Raw genomic sequence first — 17,656 nt, 5'->3', positions numbered from 1 at the left:
AAAGAGGAGAACAAAGCCTTTTCCTCAAAGGTAGCAAATGAGAAAAACAAGCTGTGAAATAAAACCTGACAAAGTGCTGTAAATCAGGACACCTTGATATCTCAACATACCAGGAGGAGTCTGACCTTATTAATATGGAGATAAGGGAAGACAGGAAGGGCAAACAGTGGGGAGCATTGCTGCTGATAGAAGAGGTATCTGGTAATTCCCGTGAGAGGTGAAAAGTTAATCAGAGTACAGTAGATTTCACTCTGCTGCTGCAGGAACCTGGTTGCAGCTCTCTCTAGAAAAATAATATCTTTGATCCTTCAAAACTAGATCCTGCTGGTGCTGATTTTTTTGTTCTCCCCTCAAGATACCTATTGTCTTCTGCTGGTTCTGAAACCTGGTGTCCATGTTGTGCAGCTTTTGTCTGCACCATATGAAGGCAGGAACGTGTAAAATGGCAGAATAGAGTGGGGGTTGTTAGTTGGAGTGAGACAGTCACAGCGATGAATTGGTTTTTGCTGTTTGGTGAAACAGGGAAAGGGGAAAAGATGAATATAGCTGAAATAGTGAAAAAATAAAACATCCAGGAACAATTTACTTTGCCCAGTTAACTTGATTCTCTCACCTTTATCTCCTCAACCCATAATGGTGTGTGTCAACTCCACTAGGAGTAGAAAAAATACTTCTACAACAAAGAGCACGGATCTGGAACAGATATCACACAGAAAGAGACTGTGGTAGAGGGAAGTAAAAGATGGAGGTCTTAAATGCCTGCTGCTGTTTGTTTCTTGTCTTTATTTCTCTTGGTGCTCTTTTTTGTTTGCTTGCTTGGTATATATTTGTGTGCTTATATATATATGTGTGCTTATAAATTTATTGTAATATTTTTTAAATATTCAAATATTTGTTCATTTCTTGAGACTCAGGGAAGCTGAAGTCAATATGGCAGTCCCATCTTTACTCATAATATTACATATTACTCAGCCAGTAAAGGAAATTTCAGTCAAGTGGAGTTACTTAAAATATAGTATGAACACTGTCATTTAATTCAAATACAGAATTCTGTAGGATAAAAACCATGGTACCTAAATTACCTCTTGAATCTTTCACAGAAAAGAAAGCATAGATCAGATACACTTAATCACTATAATTAACTAGTTTACCTTTATATCTCTGATTAGCTGGAGATCATAAGCCACTGTTTTCCTTTATATCTCTTTACAGTAGAATACATATATTCCTATTGAGAATGTCACACTGGTTGTGCTCTTTGTGACAATGGAATTAACTTCTTGGCCAGATGGCAAATCTATTAGTTCAATATGTACTTGCAGTGTAGTTAAAAATTCAGAATGAGCTAAAATTAAATGCTTCCCATATGAGATAATTTCTTTTCCTGAACTTGTGTTAATTTATAACAGAGTTAATAGAACTTTTATTTAAGTGAATCTTGTCAGAATGAGTAAAAGCAAACTTTAAAAAAAAATTAATTCAAAATATTCTCAATTTGCAGTTTATGCTTTATGGAAGAGAAACCAGTAATTTGTGATTTATATAACAAAATTTCTTAGTACGTCCAGGTTCAGTTGCACCACCTGCCCTTGACGGTAGAATTATTGCTTTATAGGAACTGAATGTGATAATGCTGTAATTGATGGTAGATACATTCTTAGCCTGTTCCAATCACAGGATTAAATGCTAAAGTCTCATTGAAAAGCTTTAACGTAATGTATTTTGCCTTGTTAATTTGGATAAGATGACACATACTCCAGGTAGAGTGATGAATTTGTAATTCCACAGAACTGCACTTGAGCTCAAATTTGTGTCTAACATGCTCCCTGATGGAATCTATGTGCCAGTAGCCACAACTTTTTATTTTTAGTCTTTTTTTTAGGTCTTGTCTCATTTTGAAAGTATCTTAGCAAAACAAAGCTGTGTGCATGAAGCTTGAGCAGACTGTACATATGATCATTTAATGTGCCAAAAAGGACGTATGCAAACACTGTGAATAAACTTTCTTCATTGCTTTAAAATTTCACTTAGTTTCTCTTAAAGCTTTATTAGTAGCACTGTTATATAAAACTTTCTTGAAAGAAAGTGACTTGTAGTTGAAGCTGTACTGTCAGCATCTTGCATTACTAAACTGAGTACATTACTAGAATTTTTTTCTGCAGTTACTGATCATACAAAAGTAAATTGTAGTTAACTTTGAACATAACAGAGGCATTTCCATTTGTAAATTAGAATATTGTAATGTAATGTAATTGTAATGTAAATTAGTGTAAATCAGTGTATTCATCTGCATAGAGTCTGGTCTGCCTTCATGCTGCTACTTCTCACTGCCTACTTCTAGTTTCTCCTTGTGATTTAGAGACAGATTTATGTTAGGTGTTAATGGTCATTATTACATGTCTGTTTGTGTGTATAAATATATATATTTAAGAATATAGATATATACACAGACACACACACAAAAGTTAATAACTGTTCTGGAACAGGATTCTACATTACAAATGCTCTCTGATTTCAGGAAACTTGGCAACATGTGGGTAGGACACACAGAGATGTTTTGGTGCTTTTTGGCTGCCTCAGTGATATGGAGTGATCTGTCACAGATATGCTTCCACTGATATTGTTAGGTTTACTGTATTTTTTTTCCTTAGCACATAAAAATTTATTTATCATGTGTTTAGAAAATAGCTGCCCAACATTTTGCTGATCTCCTTTGTCAGGGAGTATGAAAGTCTTTGATGTTGCAGTGGTTTGGTTTGATGTTGCCATGGTTTGCCAGAGCACACTCTGTCCTGTCCTCTGTTCTCAAATGTTTCCTGTCCTGTATTCAACCTGTTAAAATATACTGAATATCTTGATGTTACCATCTAAACAGGTTGTCTCTAGGCTGGAATGTGCCTCAATAGCATGGCAGGGTTATAGTTAAAATTTAGAATATTTATAGCTGTTATACCAGCTATGTTCTAAATGTTTAGAACATTTATAGCTCCTTTAGGAGCCTTACCTGAAAAGCTAAAGCTGTCTTAGTTATTGCAGTCCTGCCCAGTTTGGTGCAGAATTATGCTGCCAGAACAATATTTATTAGACTGATCGAGAGGAATTGGGATGAAGTCACTCTGGAATCATTGTAGCTAGTGGACACTTCTGTGTTCTAGCTCACTTTTGTATTCAAAAGTGACCAGATAAAAATAATAGTTGAAATAAAACCTGAAATAAAAGCATGACTTCAAGTACTCCAAATGTAGGATGTCCTCCCTTTTCTGGTGAGACATTTAAAATTAGTCTGAAACATCTAAGAGGAAAAGTTTTGAGCATGTTTAATCAGCAACTAAGAAAAAACAATTTCCCCCTTCTTTTTGACTTAGAACGTTCTGTTTAATTTTCATAGAAATATAGTTAATCTTTAGATTAAAAGTTGAACATGTACAATAAACAATTCATTCCACGAGAGATTTTAGAAATTCTTGAGTCAGAGTTAGAACAAAAATGTGATTTTGATGAATGCAAGCAAAGTATGGAAAAGACAGCATTATTGTAGACTATTTTTTTTCTGCCTGTTGATTTTGAAAACAAGAGAATTGTTGGCTAGGGACAGATGCAATATGGCAAGTTACTGCAACTACTTATTTTGTGTCCATGGAAAATTCTGATTTTTATAGATTCTGATATTTCCATTTAGTTTTTCATTAGGAGTTAAGACTGTCAACATCAAAATTAAACTAGGTGTTGAGAGAAGTAGGCCTACAATTCAGAGCAGGGCTTTCTAACTGCTTGGTTTGCATGCTGTAGACTCCAGAAAGATACATAAAGGGTGTAAAATTTGAAAGAGCATTTTCTGCTAGAAATTTGCCTTCTACACTCTAGGCCAGTCTTTTTATCATCTGCTATATACCCCCCAGCCAGCTGTCCTCTGATGATTGTAATTGATTTTAAATGGACTGTTCTGCAATATATTAATGATTTGCATCTTCATGTAGTGATTAATTTCATTCTTTCTCAAAATACTGCCTTATGGGATCCAGCTCTTGATGGGAAATAATAGACCAAATGTTTGTTTGGTCAGTTACTAGTTGCTGAGTTTCACCTGATTTCTGAAGAGTTCCATTTTTAATTATATTTGTAAAATAAAATTATACATAGAAAGTCTGTCTGTACATAAAAGATGTAATATATTAAAGTACTGTATGTGTAACGCAATTTTTTGGTTCTATTTTTTTTTATTTTGTCCTGTTGAAGTAATGGCTGTAATGCTAGCTGTGGTAGGAGTCCTTACTTAGCGGGTTCAGGTTTAAAAATGCACAAAGAGATATTGGAATATAGAAATCTTATGCTGTTTTTTCATACTAATGAAGTATTAATAATCTTCTGAATTGGCTGTTCAGGCCAGATTCAGATTGTTCAATACCTTATTTCTTTTTCTCTTTTCAAGAGACAATAGATTTGAGTAGAGTGTTATTTTTAGGGTAGACAATGGCCTTTATTTTGACGTTGCCAAATGATAATACTGCCATACATTGTGCTGAAGGCTGAGTCGATATATCATGATGAGAAGTCAGGGCCCAATTTCGGGAAAATGGCACATGAACAATTCAATGTATTCAGGCTTTTCATCCCTTCTCTTATGCCAGTTTTGGTTGACAAATTGCATCAGAGGTTAGTTGGTTATGTGCTGGAAACCTTTTTTTCTTACAGACGTCACATTCTGAATGCTAATATCTTTCTGCAGTATAGAACCCTGCATGGAGGAGGTCCAGATAAGTAACCTCTAAAGCCCTGGATTTCTTCCAAAGTAGTTTATTGGTTTTCTATTTATAGCCTTGTGCCTGTCCATGTGTTGTGTGCCTGAGCTGTTGGATCAAAGGTTTGTTCAGACAGCAGTGAAACCAAGGCAGCTGCTTCCCTGTGTGTGCTCAGGGGCCACTGCCCCCGCCCAGGGCAGGGATTCCTCCCACCCCTGTTTCATGAGGCTGCTTGCTCCGGAGCCCTGGGTGTGGGGGAAAGCAAACGTTTGGACTGTCTTTCCCTTGGTAGAGGCACTTATTTGTGACTTTCTCAGCCAAGTCTACCTGCATATGGATCTTCTAAAATTTCAGATTATTATATTAATCTTTCTCTATAAATCAAATACAGATTCAAAAGACGCTGGGCAGACAGGGATACTGCTGGATAGTGTGTCTTCTTGTTTACTTGGAAAACACATTAAAGAATGTGTTCTTTGGAGTATTAGTTGGTGATTCTCTTGTTTTGGTGGGTAGCTATGGGACTAAATATTTATTGTTGATTCTGCATTCAGTCTTGAAAGGTAAACAAAATATGCCAACGTGAAGTAGAGGCTAAGGATTATTTTTGCCTTGCATGCAGTTCAGGCATTATAGCAGGATGTAGAGATCTAAGTCAACGCAATGATCAGGTTGTTCTCTGCTATAACTCTTGATTCCTTCTGTGGAAAAATTGAACTATTTAAGAATGTAGAAAATACATTATGCAGCTCAGACTCATGGTGTGTCTAGTCCTGTACTGTGTGCCTACCAGTGGGCACTGGCATGTTTCCATGCTTCCCATCATCTCTAGCAGAGGGCACATCCCAGCCTTTTTCTCTAACACCAGATGAGGATGTATTTTTGAAAGCATTGTCTAATCTCTTTTTAAACCTCTGCTAATCTCTTTTTAAACCTCCTGCTGCTGTTTGCTTTCATGGCCTCCTGTGGCAACAAATTCCAGATGCTTAATATCATCTTCATAAAAAAGTACATTACCTTTTGGGAACTTAACTCCTGAAGTTTCAGTAAACATCCACTATTTCTGGAATTGTAGTACTTGGTGGATAATTCTGCCTTCACTATACCTGATGTTCATGTGTAGGTATTGTACCCCTTGGTCATATTTCTTCTTCTCTCCAAACTACGGACTCCTGCCATTTTTTGTTCTGTCTTCCTAAAACATCTGTTCCAGCCTGTTAATAGTTTTGGTTATTCTTTTTCCTAGTGGTTTCTCAGTTCCTGAGTATGTGCAACTACTTGGTCCTACCTGCTTGTAGCTCTTTTCCTTTATTGAAATTTATCTTGTTTTTGTTGACATACTCTCTAAAGAGTCAAGAACATTTTTAAATTTTAACCTGGTCTTCAATTTGTACTGCTTTGGTTTTGATTGAAAACTTAATAAGAACTTTTTATTTCTATTCCAGAATTTAGCTTGTTAATGGACACATGAGCAAAACCAGATACAAAGCAGAATCCTCTGAATCCATTCTAAATGCAGAATCCATTCTGCAAAACGTCCTCCCATTTTTTCAATGAGCTTGATTTTTCAATCAGCTTTACACCACTCCTGTGATAATCTGGACATAATTGCTGTGGTTTGTAGGAAATTTTTAATAGAGGTGAGAGTATACATTATTTTCAGCTTCTCCAGAAGGATAATAGGGCTTGTAACTAGAAAAGATAGAAATCAGACTTGATCAATGTGACTTTTTAATGAAAAAGCGTCTTACCTTCTACATATCTACATATTTTCTACAGACTGAATATGAGAATGACTAGCTCATTGTTTCCCAACCTCTACTGTCCGATCACCATTTTTTCTTGAATATGGGTAGCACTTTTGCTTTTTCCAGGCTTCTGATACTTCACTCAAGCTTGTGAGTTTTCAGAGCCGAGTCCTAAAAGTTCTCTGTTAGTTTCAGCCACTACCTTAAATATCCAAGGATGAAACTAACTAGGTCCAGCCAATTTTAAAATATTTAACTTACTTTAGCGATCTGTTCCTTTTAAAGAAGATTTGAAGTGTTTATTGGCATTAATCATACCAACTGGACGATTCAAGGCTGCAATGAAGATTATTAGTGTATGCAGATTGCAGATTAAGGGGAAATGGTATTTATAGTAATGTTTTTCTCTAGTAAACACATGACCGAGGGCAATCCAGGAATGATTGCCAATTCTTGAAGTCCAGTTCCTTGCTCTCTTTGGCAGGTGTATTGCAGCACCCCATAGAACCTGACTCACAAACAGCTCTTTAAGGACTGTCCAACAGTTACAGGTGTTGCAGACGAGTGCTTCTGTTGTCACACTTGTGTTCACGGGTGTTGCAGGAAAGGGCAGACTGATGAAATTACCAAAGATGAAAAAGCCTGCCTCTTAGAGCCTATATTAGTGTGGTGTACAAGTATTGCCTTCTTCAGTCTGTAAATAGGTACAAAAAAATGAAGCACAAGTTCAAAGCCATGATGTGTTTTGTTATGTAGTCAGTTTTATCAGTAGATGCAGCATTAGCCTTGCAATTTCATGGCTCCTTTTTTGGGAGAAGACATTCTTGTACTGCATTGGAGAAAGACTAAATTCCTGATTAAAATCTCAGTCTCAAAGAAATGACTGTTGTTTGTGAAGAAACTGAAAGCTTCAGGAGCCAGTGAAGTGTTCTTAACAGCTTTTGAGCAATGCGAGTGCAGTAAAGATGGAGGCCTTTTTCTTGCTCTTGTTCTCAATTCTGCATGGGTATCACAGGCTCTGATAAGCTTAATTGGGATAGGCTATCCTTTTTCTTTATAATAAACAAGCAGGTCCTTCCCAGATTAAACTTTAGTCTGAATAGTACTGTACTGAATAACCATTGTGCAGCTTTTGGCTTTTCTTCTCACTCTCTCCCTAGAGGTATAACAAAATGAATAAATTCCCATGCTTTGTTTTAGTAATGCAGTGTTTTGGTGGATTTATTTTACTTAGGTATTGTTTAAGCTAGTTGACCAGGTGAAAGAAACACATTTTACTCACAGTATTTTTGATAGTCTTTGTTCCTGCAGGAGTTTCTTTTCCAATCTTCCTAAAGCCCTGAACATATCTTTCTCTCATGCAAGAGAATTTCTGGGCTTGCCTGTTAGTACAGTCAAACTTGTAGGGGGTCTGGCCCTGGGCCTCTTAGCATCTATAGCAGCCTTTAAATATGTAAAAGAGAGAATGAAATGCTCTGTTCACTGTTTTCCATGAGTACAGGAAAGAAAAAAAGAGTTGTTGCAGCATAAGAGACTTAAGTTAGGCATCAGTCAGATGCTTAGATATGGGATGGAGTTGCCTGAAAAGACTACAGGCTCTCTTTCAACTCTGGATTTTTGAGGACAGGCTAAACAAATACCTGTTGGAATTAATATTTGTACAAATTAACTCTGTATATGGACAGACGGACTGCATAAGTTTTAGAGACCCATGTATTCTATGATTAAGGGTTGAAGACTGAAAACCTGAATGCTGAGGCGTTTTCTGGATGAAACAGAAGGATAGGTCTGAAAAGCTCGGAGGGATCCCAGCTGGCGAGGGGATGTGCAACAAGACAGCATCAAACAAGCAGTCTGCCCAAGGCCACTGACACAGGGGTCTGAGGAGCAGCCCAGCAGGTCCCTTCTTTCTGTCAGTGGCATGAGCTTGTTGATTTTGGATTCTTTCACGATGCCTGCTATTCCTTGCACATAGATGCACACAGAGGCATGCACGGGTGATATAATAGAGCAGGGATATGGTCTATCCTAATCTGTTTCAGTTAGGAAAAGTTTATTTGAAAATGGTCAGCTTTATGGCAAATTGTATGAAAACAAAGATTTATTACTGTTGTGAAAAGACTTGTTTGATGCAAGTAGCTGTTTTTTATTCTTTCTTTTCTAGTAAAAATACGAATTTTAATGCGAACATTTTCTAAACATTAATTTATAATGTAATATATAGATTGAAAAGCAATGAAAAAACCTGCCACAGCAGGAATAAGTTCAACATGAACTGTGAAACTTTTAAAAATCTTCTTTACTCTCTTTACTCACTCTAGTTTTTTTTTACTGGTCTTTTCTTGACCCTTCAGACCTGTGACTGAAAATGTAGAGTTGGGAGAATCACAAACTTGGAATTTTTGCTTTATTTTATTTACTATTTTGTGGTATACTTAGTTCAAAGAAAAACTACTGTAGTCACAGGAGGGTTTTTAAATGTTGATTTAAAAGGTTCCCTATGCTATTTGTAACCATACTGTTAAGCTGGTACTTAGGGAAAAGTGAAATAATTAATCCATTATACTTGTCAAAGACAACTGCGTATTATAAAGGATCTGTGAAATAGGAGCAGTAAAACAGGTTTATGTGGTTCTGTCTTTATTTTTGCACTTGTAGAATAGCAGTGTTCTTACTAATGGTACTAAGCTTGTGCTGCTCACAGTGAGCAGTACTCACAAACTGCAGAGCTTGACAAGCTGTATCCATGAAAGAACAGTGATTTAAACTTCATACAATTTTCAACTACAACACAGGGGTCAAGAAACCTTGAATATATTCCCCAAAATTATGTGGAATGGAAATTAATGTTCGATTAGGAGGATCCATTCAGAATTACTTTGACCTCCTAGAAATTGCTGCCATAAGATTTCCTGGTATTTAACTTAAAGCATTTGTTCCTTCTGCCCTTTTTCCCCCACATCCCCTCCTCCTTGTGGTACCATATGATTTTTGGTACTCTGTAGATTTTATGTTGATTTGGCCTTCAAGCTTTAAGCAGACTGGGTGGTTTCCAGAGGTGTGTTATGACTTACAACTCTGTGGCCACCTTTCAGTGAAGCATTGCCTGTTGTCTCTGTAAGTACTGGCCCAGCCTCGAAGGCTGATGTGGTCCCTGCTGGCCCAGTGGTCCCACTGCTCTCTGTGGTTGTTGTGCAGCTTGCATGGCAGCCTGACAAGAAGATGGGAGTTACTCCCTGGAGCAATAGCATGAAGTCTTTCACACCGTGTGGCAGCTAGGATGCTTGTGCTTCAAATTTATCCAGAATAATTCAAAATTAGTCCCAGTGTGTAGAATGGTGGCAGTTAGCCTGATTTGGGAGGAAAAAGAGCCCTGTGGTTGTGAGCCCTGCTGGGTCACATCCCCTGCTCCTAGGGACTAGAAAATAACCCCAGGCTCTTTTTTGTTTGCTGGTTATGGGAATTGCTTTCCTGCCTTGCTGCCATGGTGATACATTCAGTGCATGGAGGAACCTGCATCGAAGCGTTTCTGGGAGTACACTTGCAGTACTGCAAAAAACATTGGTGATCCTAAAAGCAGCCTGAAGTGTCCTGATGAAGAAATGGCATACAGCAGTGTCCCAGACCTGAATGCCTACTTTTCTTTGGCAGTTCTTAGTTTTTCTTGCTACTAATATGAGGCAATGAGAGTGTTGAACAATTTTCTCTTATGTCCCACTGTGCAGCCTTAGTTCTGGACACCCAGGTGCAGTAATTTACAACTCTTTTCAAATGTTGCCATGATTCTACCTAGCAGCAGGAAAAAAAAAAACTTTCCAAATGTATTTCTTTAATGAGTTAGCTTTGTTATGGCTGAAGAGCATTTTCTTATGCTGCATTCTGGTAAGATTTTAGTTACTATAATAGAAATACAGATTTAAACATATATGTGAAATGTAAAAAAGTGTCTAATATGCATTATATTTAAAATATGCTTATAGCCTGAACCACACATTTGGTATTACTGTTAAAGGCTACATTTGTCACTAAATTTCAGATTAGTTTTTCCTGTTTGTCTGAAGAAATTGTTTGCTGTGTTTTTTTCATTGACTGAAATAAAGTGTTTAAATCTGATTTATTCTGAAATGAAATATGAGCATATTTCTCCTGAGAAGTACACTAGCTGGGAAGTATTGGATTTTTTTTTTTTTTAAAAAGAGTTAGACCTTTTCTTTAGGTGTATGGGAAAATGTTCTTATTACTCTGAAACTTGTTGCTTCTTAAACAAAATATTGGGAACAGTGGAAATACTGTGAAATTGGTTATCAGCTGCAAGTGTGATGTTGTTTCCTTTCCCTTACATTTTTCATGCTTTCCCACTTTCCCATTCCTTTATGAGGGCTTTTCCTACATGTGGCATTTTAATTATGGAGCAATAATGAAAATTAAGAAAATTACTATTGCACAGAAGTTAGACATTGATGTTTTTATATTTGGGTGTGGTCTTGTTTAAATTTACTTCAGTAGGAAATTGCACGGTATATTTGTTTGAACATTTGGTTTCAGAATAGAATATGCTTTATGCAGCTATGTAAATTGCATGTCAAGAGACTGTCTTTAGGAGATTTCACATTTATCTAGGGGGCTACCAGCTGCATCTGATTTATTACTGCAAGATTTCATAAGGTAGTGCTATGCCATGTTTAATATTTAATCTGAGATGTGGAGGACATTGCCTATTGTACTGAGCAACAGTTTCCCATTGTTTCCCATTGTTTCCTTGAATCCCATTTATCATCTGTGAATTTGTGTTCATTAAGTTATAGATATTTTGGGGCAAGGACTTCCCAAAGTGTCTGAGTGGCTGTGACAGTCATAGTGACAATGTCAGGTACTTTTTGTAGCAATAGGAAAAAAAAGACTTTGCTCTTCAGTCTTCTTGCAATTACATGTTTTGTTTCAACCAAACACAACAAAACTTTTAAGTGCCATCCCAAGTGTGTACTTTACCTGTGAGCCGCAATCAGAAAATACTTAGTTAATGTAGGAGTCATTATTTTAATGCATAATGCTTTCCTTGTGGTACAAACAGAAAGCAGTTTGAATTATGAATATTATTTGTGACATGAATTATTAAACAGTGTCTGAGAGATTTAAAATACATCTCAAGGTGATACATGAAGGACAGTTTTGAGAGTGTTTTCATCTTGAGGTGTGTTTCATGTTGACAGCTATTGCAGTAAGGTCTTCAAAGAAATTTAGATCTTATGTAAAAGTTTCAGAGTCTCAAGTCGTTGACTAGAATGTGCTCATGCCATTAAAACTTTTTTAATCTTAATCTCTTTCAGTCCCAGCAAAGATGCATTGTGATCTTTGCACTGGTATGCTGCTTTGCAATTCTGGTTGCACTGATATTTTCGGCAGTGGATATTATGGGAGAAGATGAGGATGGACTCTCAGAAAAGAACTGTCAAAATAACTGTCGGTAAGAGGTAACAAACAAAACTTCTCTTTTGGGGTGGAAAGGAACATATGTGTGTTACATAAGGGCATGAAGTAATTGCCATGGTCCTGTGGTATTATTGGGAAGAGTAGCTAACAGAGGAAGAAAATGGTTTCTCATTTTAAATTTCTGGTTTTGGGAGTTAGTTTAACAAAATTAAAGCACACTTTTTGAAGTTATTTTTGGTGGTGTGTTTTGAGCAAGACCCTTGTGTTAGATCAATTATTTTGTAAGCCTGAGCCAAAGCCCATTAAGTTTCGGTAATTGAGTACAGAGGTGGATCACATAGTTCCCAATTCTTTCGTGTCTATTTCTCATCAAGACCGCTTCTTTCTTTCTTTCTCCAGAAAGGTCACTGATGCCTTTTGACCTAACATTGCTGTCCCTTCTGTGTAGGGGAAGCTTTTCTATTTCCTGTTTGATGCATTCCTGTTATAGACACAGTGGCTTACCTGTGAACTGTAAAGGAAATTAGTGATATGATCAGAAAGATGAGTGTTGACAGTGTTGAATTAAGATTTGCCTCAGACACCTGCCATAGCTGTGTATATCTTTTAACTTTTGGTTCTGTTAGTTTTAAGTAAATGATTCGTTTTTTGAGTCTTTCATTTCCTGACTGTGAATCTCATTTTGCTGCTCCTCACTGTCAGCTTCCTCCATTAATCGGTTCATTAGTGAAGACCAGTGCTTTTCCTGGGTTGTCTTCTGGGCCTCTTCTGTCCACCAAGCTGATGTAAAAATCATTTGTAGGCATTGGCTGGGTATACATTGGGTAGGAGCTAATTGACATTTGCATTTTAGAATAATTTATGAAAGATTAATGTTTCTTTTAGCTTTTGATCCTTATTTCTGTTACTCTGTTCATTTTGTGTGCAGACTCTTTAGGGACAGTACCTTTTTATGCTGCACCTGTTACATTACAGACAGCACTAATTCAGAATCCAGAAATTTTTGTAATGTCTTTTCAATTATAATGGGGTCTTTAAAATATTGTTTGCATGCTGCTTAAGAAACAGACAAAAAAAACCCCCAAAAAATAACACAAGAGGATTCTTTAAATCTGTATCTCCTTCCAAATGGAATGTACTTGCAGCATCAGGTAGCTTTGTCCTGAAACCAACTGTCCATCTGGCACTTTTTGCCATAATTGTTTTTAGGTTTGGTTTTGTTCACTTCATTGTACTCCTGCAGGTCTGGGCAGGCTTCTGATATCTTCTCTGAATTTTCTAGAGTTGAGCCAGCTTTCCTTTCCCCATCAAAGTTTTACTGTGAGATGTTGCCTTCCAAAATTTTTGAAGATACTGCATGTGTCACCTCTACACCCACTGTCTTCATGTGTGAATCTTTGACAGAACTAGGTCAGATGAGGGGAAAGTCTTTCTGCTCATTGGCTTCAGTGCACTGCACACAACTTCAACACAGTCAGAAACTACTGCACCATGTTTCCTCTTAGTTGTATCAACTCATGGTTCCCATTCTGTTCTGGGTAGCTGTGTAGGCCTAGGCAAGGAAGGACTTCACCTTCTTCGCTTTTAATTCTTCAAAGGAGAAAACAAATCAGAGTAGAAGTGATACATAGTAGTAAGAAAAACGGGGATATTCATTTTTTTCCATGTGAGAGATTGATTTCTTCTGTCTGTATGGGTTACAGCAATCTGTGTTTCCAAAGAATACTTACCTTTGCTCAGTATTTTGTTGTTTCACGTGTCATTCTTGTCCTCTCCTGGATTGTGTTAGAGGAGCCTGAGACTAAATTCAGCCCCTTGACTTTAAACATGAGTCAATTAAACTGCTCTGCATTTACAGGGCTAGGAGTGAGCCCAGAGCCCAGCTCTATTTTAAGGTGCCTTTCACAGAGTGATCCAAGTGCGTGATCTAGCTACTAATGCCTGAACCAGAAGGCACAAGAATGCTGTGCGTACAAACTGCCGAAACCAGTGCTAATAACAGTATCCAAGTGCTGGCAGCTGCTACCTGCTAACATTGAGTCCTTCTCTACACCATGAAACTGGGGTCCTTTATGTGTTAAATACATCACAGAAGTGTCACATTAGCTGAAGTGTCACAAATCAATGTCTGCCAATGGCATATATTTAGTACTTGGGCTAAGCACTTTTAATAAGACAAGAGTTACTGAATTCTTACATTTCTGCTGCGTGAGTACTTTCCCTGGCGTTCAGGAAGAGGTGCTTACATTTACAGGATGTGCTGAGACAGAATGGTAATAGATGATTTTTAAACTTTTTCTATAATGAAATGTTTGTCAAATATAAGTTTATATGCCTGAGCCTATAACTCTTTTTTTGGTTTTAACTGATTGAATTTATGAAGAATGTCAATGGGAAAGGGTGCTGTGGATTTGAGAAGAACTTTGCTGATGGTTTTTAGTGGCTGTTTTCTTTGGAAAATTTAATTTCTGTGTTTTTTGTTTTAAAGGAAAATACACCTGAAATAGAACTGTGGTCTGGAAAATTTCTCTGTCTAGAAAATTTTGGAGCTTGTGTGAAAAAATAGAATTTTAAAGAGAATGTAAGAAGATTTTTTAGAATCTAGAGCTTTTGCAAGTGGTGTTTTCCAGTAAAGCTTACATCTCTCTTTGTTGTTGTGATTGGTTTGTTCAGGAACACAAATGCAGCTTTTCTGATCTGCTTGTAGTTCATCATGAGGCTCCTCTTCCATAAACCATTCCTTAATTACATGGGGAATACTTACCTCATATGTTTCCAAAATGACCTTACTCTTTATTGATGTATTTATTTCTCTTGGGGGCTTTGTAACAAAAACAAATCAGGGAATAGGAAATCAAGCTTTTTTACATATATTCTCTGATTGCTGGAGAGATTGATTCTACCCATCCTATTAAAAAGAATGTCAACGGATTGAAATTAAAGGAAAAAAAAGTAGCAGTGACTATGAAAAGTTGAGGCTTTGCAGTTTGTGCTCGGTATGTGATGGAAATTATTCTCTTGAGACATCCACAGTAGTGTTGTTTGGCAGCCCTGATGGATGAGACTGGTTAAGAGGATATGCTTAGCAGTCTGGGAATGTTGCCTGTCTTGCTGTGGGTCCATTAGACACTGAATCTATAAAATTAGATTATTGTAATTTGAAAATAGTACATTTTAATGGCTGTTCTATTGTGAATAAATCTTTACTTGCCTCTGATGTAACTCTGTGTCAGTTAAAACTTACTTTACTTTGTTGGAATTGACTAATAAACTCTAAAAATTGCAATTTGGAAAACAGAAGAAATTACAACTATTAAGAGGTTGTCTCTGCTATCCAAACTATTTGAGCCAAGGTTGTTTTGATTTATTAATAGTAACTTGAGCTGTTTAAGGCTCAACTTGAGCCTCTTCTCCTGCTTGTTGGTGCTGATGGGCATACTAGGGGTCCTACAGAGTTTGCACATGCCCTTAGTTATCCTTGTCTCACTGGCCTTGCCAATATCCATTGAAGCAGTGGTAGCAGCTGGCACAGCTCCTACCTCTGGCTGTGGGTTTGGCCCTGCCTCTTGAGAGGGACTACAGAACAAGGAAAAATGGGAAGCAATGGTAGCTACTTCCCATGCTTACCAAGCTGAAACTAAAACTGTTGTCATGATTTCTTTTTCAATATTGCCTTACTCTGATGATAATTGGAAGGATTTTCTTGCTTTCTGTTTGTGTGTGTTTTCAAGGCAGATTCTGTCTTGCATTCTGTTCCAGTGATGCTGGTTTGCTAATTTCTCTTCTCCTCAGAGTCATACATAATGAAGGCACTTGCTCTTTTGTGTTTGGATTTATGCTGGAAGAATTTACTGTTGTTTATGACAGGAGTGGCAAAGCCTATTTAGTTCACTTCTTGATTGTAGGGAGGCTTTGACCAGTGCTGCCCTATAACAAGCAGGCCATGATACCTGAGCAGTGTTTGTGATTTCTTTAGGTACTGTTTGGATTGTTTTGGATAAGGATTGGTATCCTCGAAAGGAGCTGAATCTTCCTGTTGAAGTGCAAAGCTTTAGAATTCAACAGTACCCTGCAACACTGAATTTTAGAGATTAGGTCTAGTTGCATACAATAATTACTTATATTGAACAATTACTGTGTGTTGCATGCATTGCTTTCAATTTCATTAGATAATTATTCTCTGGTTGTGAAAGAGGGCCCACAATTGATTTTTTTCTGTTGCTTTATAAATCATTCTTTCAACTACTCTGCTATTTCACTAAGTAGGGTTTTGCAGCACTGTTAAATAAGCATACTGCAGCACATGCTTACAGTCATTTACCTTGGAAGTGCTTTGCCCCTGGCTTATTGTGGAGGAGATTTTCTGTGTGCTGCGTGGGTTCTGCACATAGCAAGGTTTATATTGACTGGTTTCTATTTAATAAACTATGACAAGCATAATAGTTAAGTGTCTAAACAGAACAAGATGCTCAGATTTTGAAAAGCCTGTTAAAGAGCAACTGAAGATTTCTATTTACAAAACAACTACTCCACTTGGCATAAAAATGCTTTCTGTCAACATGATGGACTGGAGCATCAAGTCTACCCTCAGTCAGTTTGCGCACACACACCGATTATTGAGCAGGAGTGTTGATCTTCTGGAGGCTCTGCAGAGGAATCTGGAGAGGCTGGATCAATGGGCCAAGGCCAAAGGTATGAAGCTCACTAAGGCAAAATGCTGGATCCTGCCCTTGGGTCACAACAACCCCTTGCAGCACTGCAGGCTGGGGCAGCGTGGCTGGGAAGCTGCCCAGCAGAAAAGGACCTGGGAGTGCTGGTTTACAGCAGCTGAACATGAGCCAGGCTGTGCCCAGGGGACCAAGGAGGCCGATGGCATCCTGGCCTGTACCAGCAGTGGTGTGGCCAGCAGAACCAGGGCAGGGATTGTCCCCCTGCGCTGGTGAGGCCACACCTCGAGTACTGTGTCCAGTTCTGGGCCCCTCACTGCAAGAAGGGCATTGAGGTGCTGGAGCATGTCCAGAGGAGGGCAACGGAGCTGATGAAGGGTTTGGAGCACCAAGTCATGGCTGAGGGAGCTGGGGTTGCTTAGTCTGGAGAACAGGAGGTTCAGGGCTGACCTTATTGCTGTCTTCAGCCACCTGAAACAGGCTATAGCCTGGTGAGCGTCAGTCTCTGCTCCCATATGGCAAATGGTAGAGGAAATGGCTTCAGATTGTGTTAGGGGAGGTTCAGGTGGGATATTAAAAACTATTTCTTCACTGAATGGGTTATAAAACATTGAAACAAGTTGCTCAGGAAAGTGGTAGAATTATCATTCCTGCAGGTATCTAAAAGAGATATAAATACACAGCTCAGGGATGTGGTTTAGTGGTAAACAGGGTTAACAATGGTGATGGGTTAATGGCTGGACTTTGTGATTTTAAGATCTTTTCCAACCTTAACAATTCTGACTGTTTTCTTCTTGGTTTTGGGTGATACAGAGAATGAGCTATAAAACCTCCTAATTTTTAAGATGATCTCTACTTGTAGTCATTTTTAATTTTGCATCTAAAGAAGGAATACGCTTTCAATTGAAGTTTCTTGGCTGGGCACTGCAAAGCCCTGGTGTACCTCCTGCAAGTCCATTCAACGTCTGAAGCCGGGGAAGGAAATCAAGAACGTGCACAAGAAGTTCTATTTATCCTACCTTTTACTTTTCATTTTTTGAAATGCATTTCAGTGGAAAACATAGGGTATTAA

At 37.9% G+C, this 17,656-nt stretch overlaps 1 protein-coding gene across 4 annotated transcripts in view; it reads left to right on the top strand.

Annotated features, from left to right (window-relative positions):
• Nucleotides 1-17,656, top strand: part of PLD5 (phospholipase D family member 5) — a 173,145-nt gene that overhangs the window by 56,356 nt on the left and 99,133 nt on the right. For 2 of the 4 annotated variants that reach the window (XM_054279799.1, XM_054279800.1), the window contains exon 2: nucleotides 11,815-11,951. In XM_054279799.1, coding sequence (XP_054135774.1) covers nucleotides 11,815-11,951 — 137 coding nt within the window. Of the gene's footprint in view, nucleotides 1-11,814; nucleotides 11,959-17,656 lie in introns of those variants that run through there. The other 2 variants (XM_054279801.1, XM_054279802.1) reach the window with 2 other exon arrangements.

Source organism: Melozone crissalis, unplaced genomic scaffold (genome assembly GCF_028551555.1).
Source record: "Melozone crissalis strain CALT ecotype California unplaced genomic scaffold, PUWL_Pcris_2 ptg000027l_1, whole genome shotgun sequence".
Lineage (NCBI taxonomy): Eukaryota > Metazoa > Chordata > Aves > Passeriformes > Passerellidae > Melozone > Melozone crissalis.
Note: the sequence above shows the minus strand (reverse complement) of the source record. Positions and strands in the feature narration are given on the sequence as shown.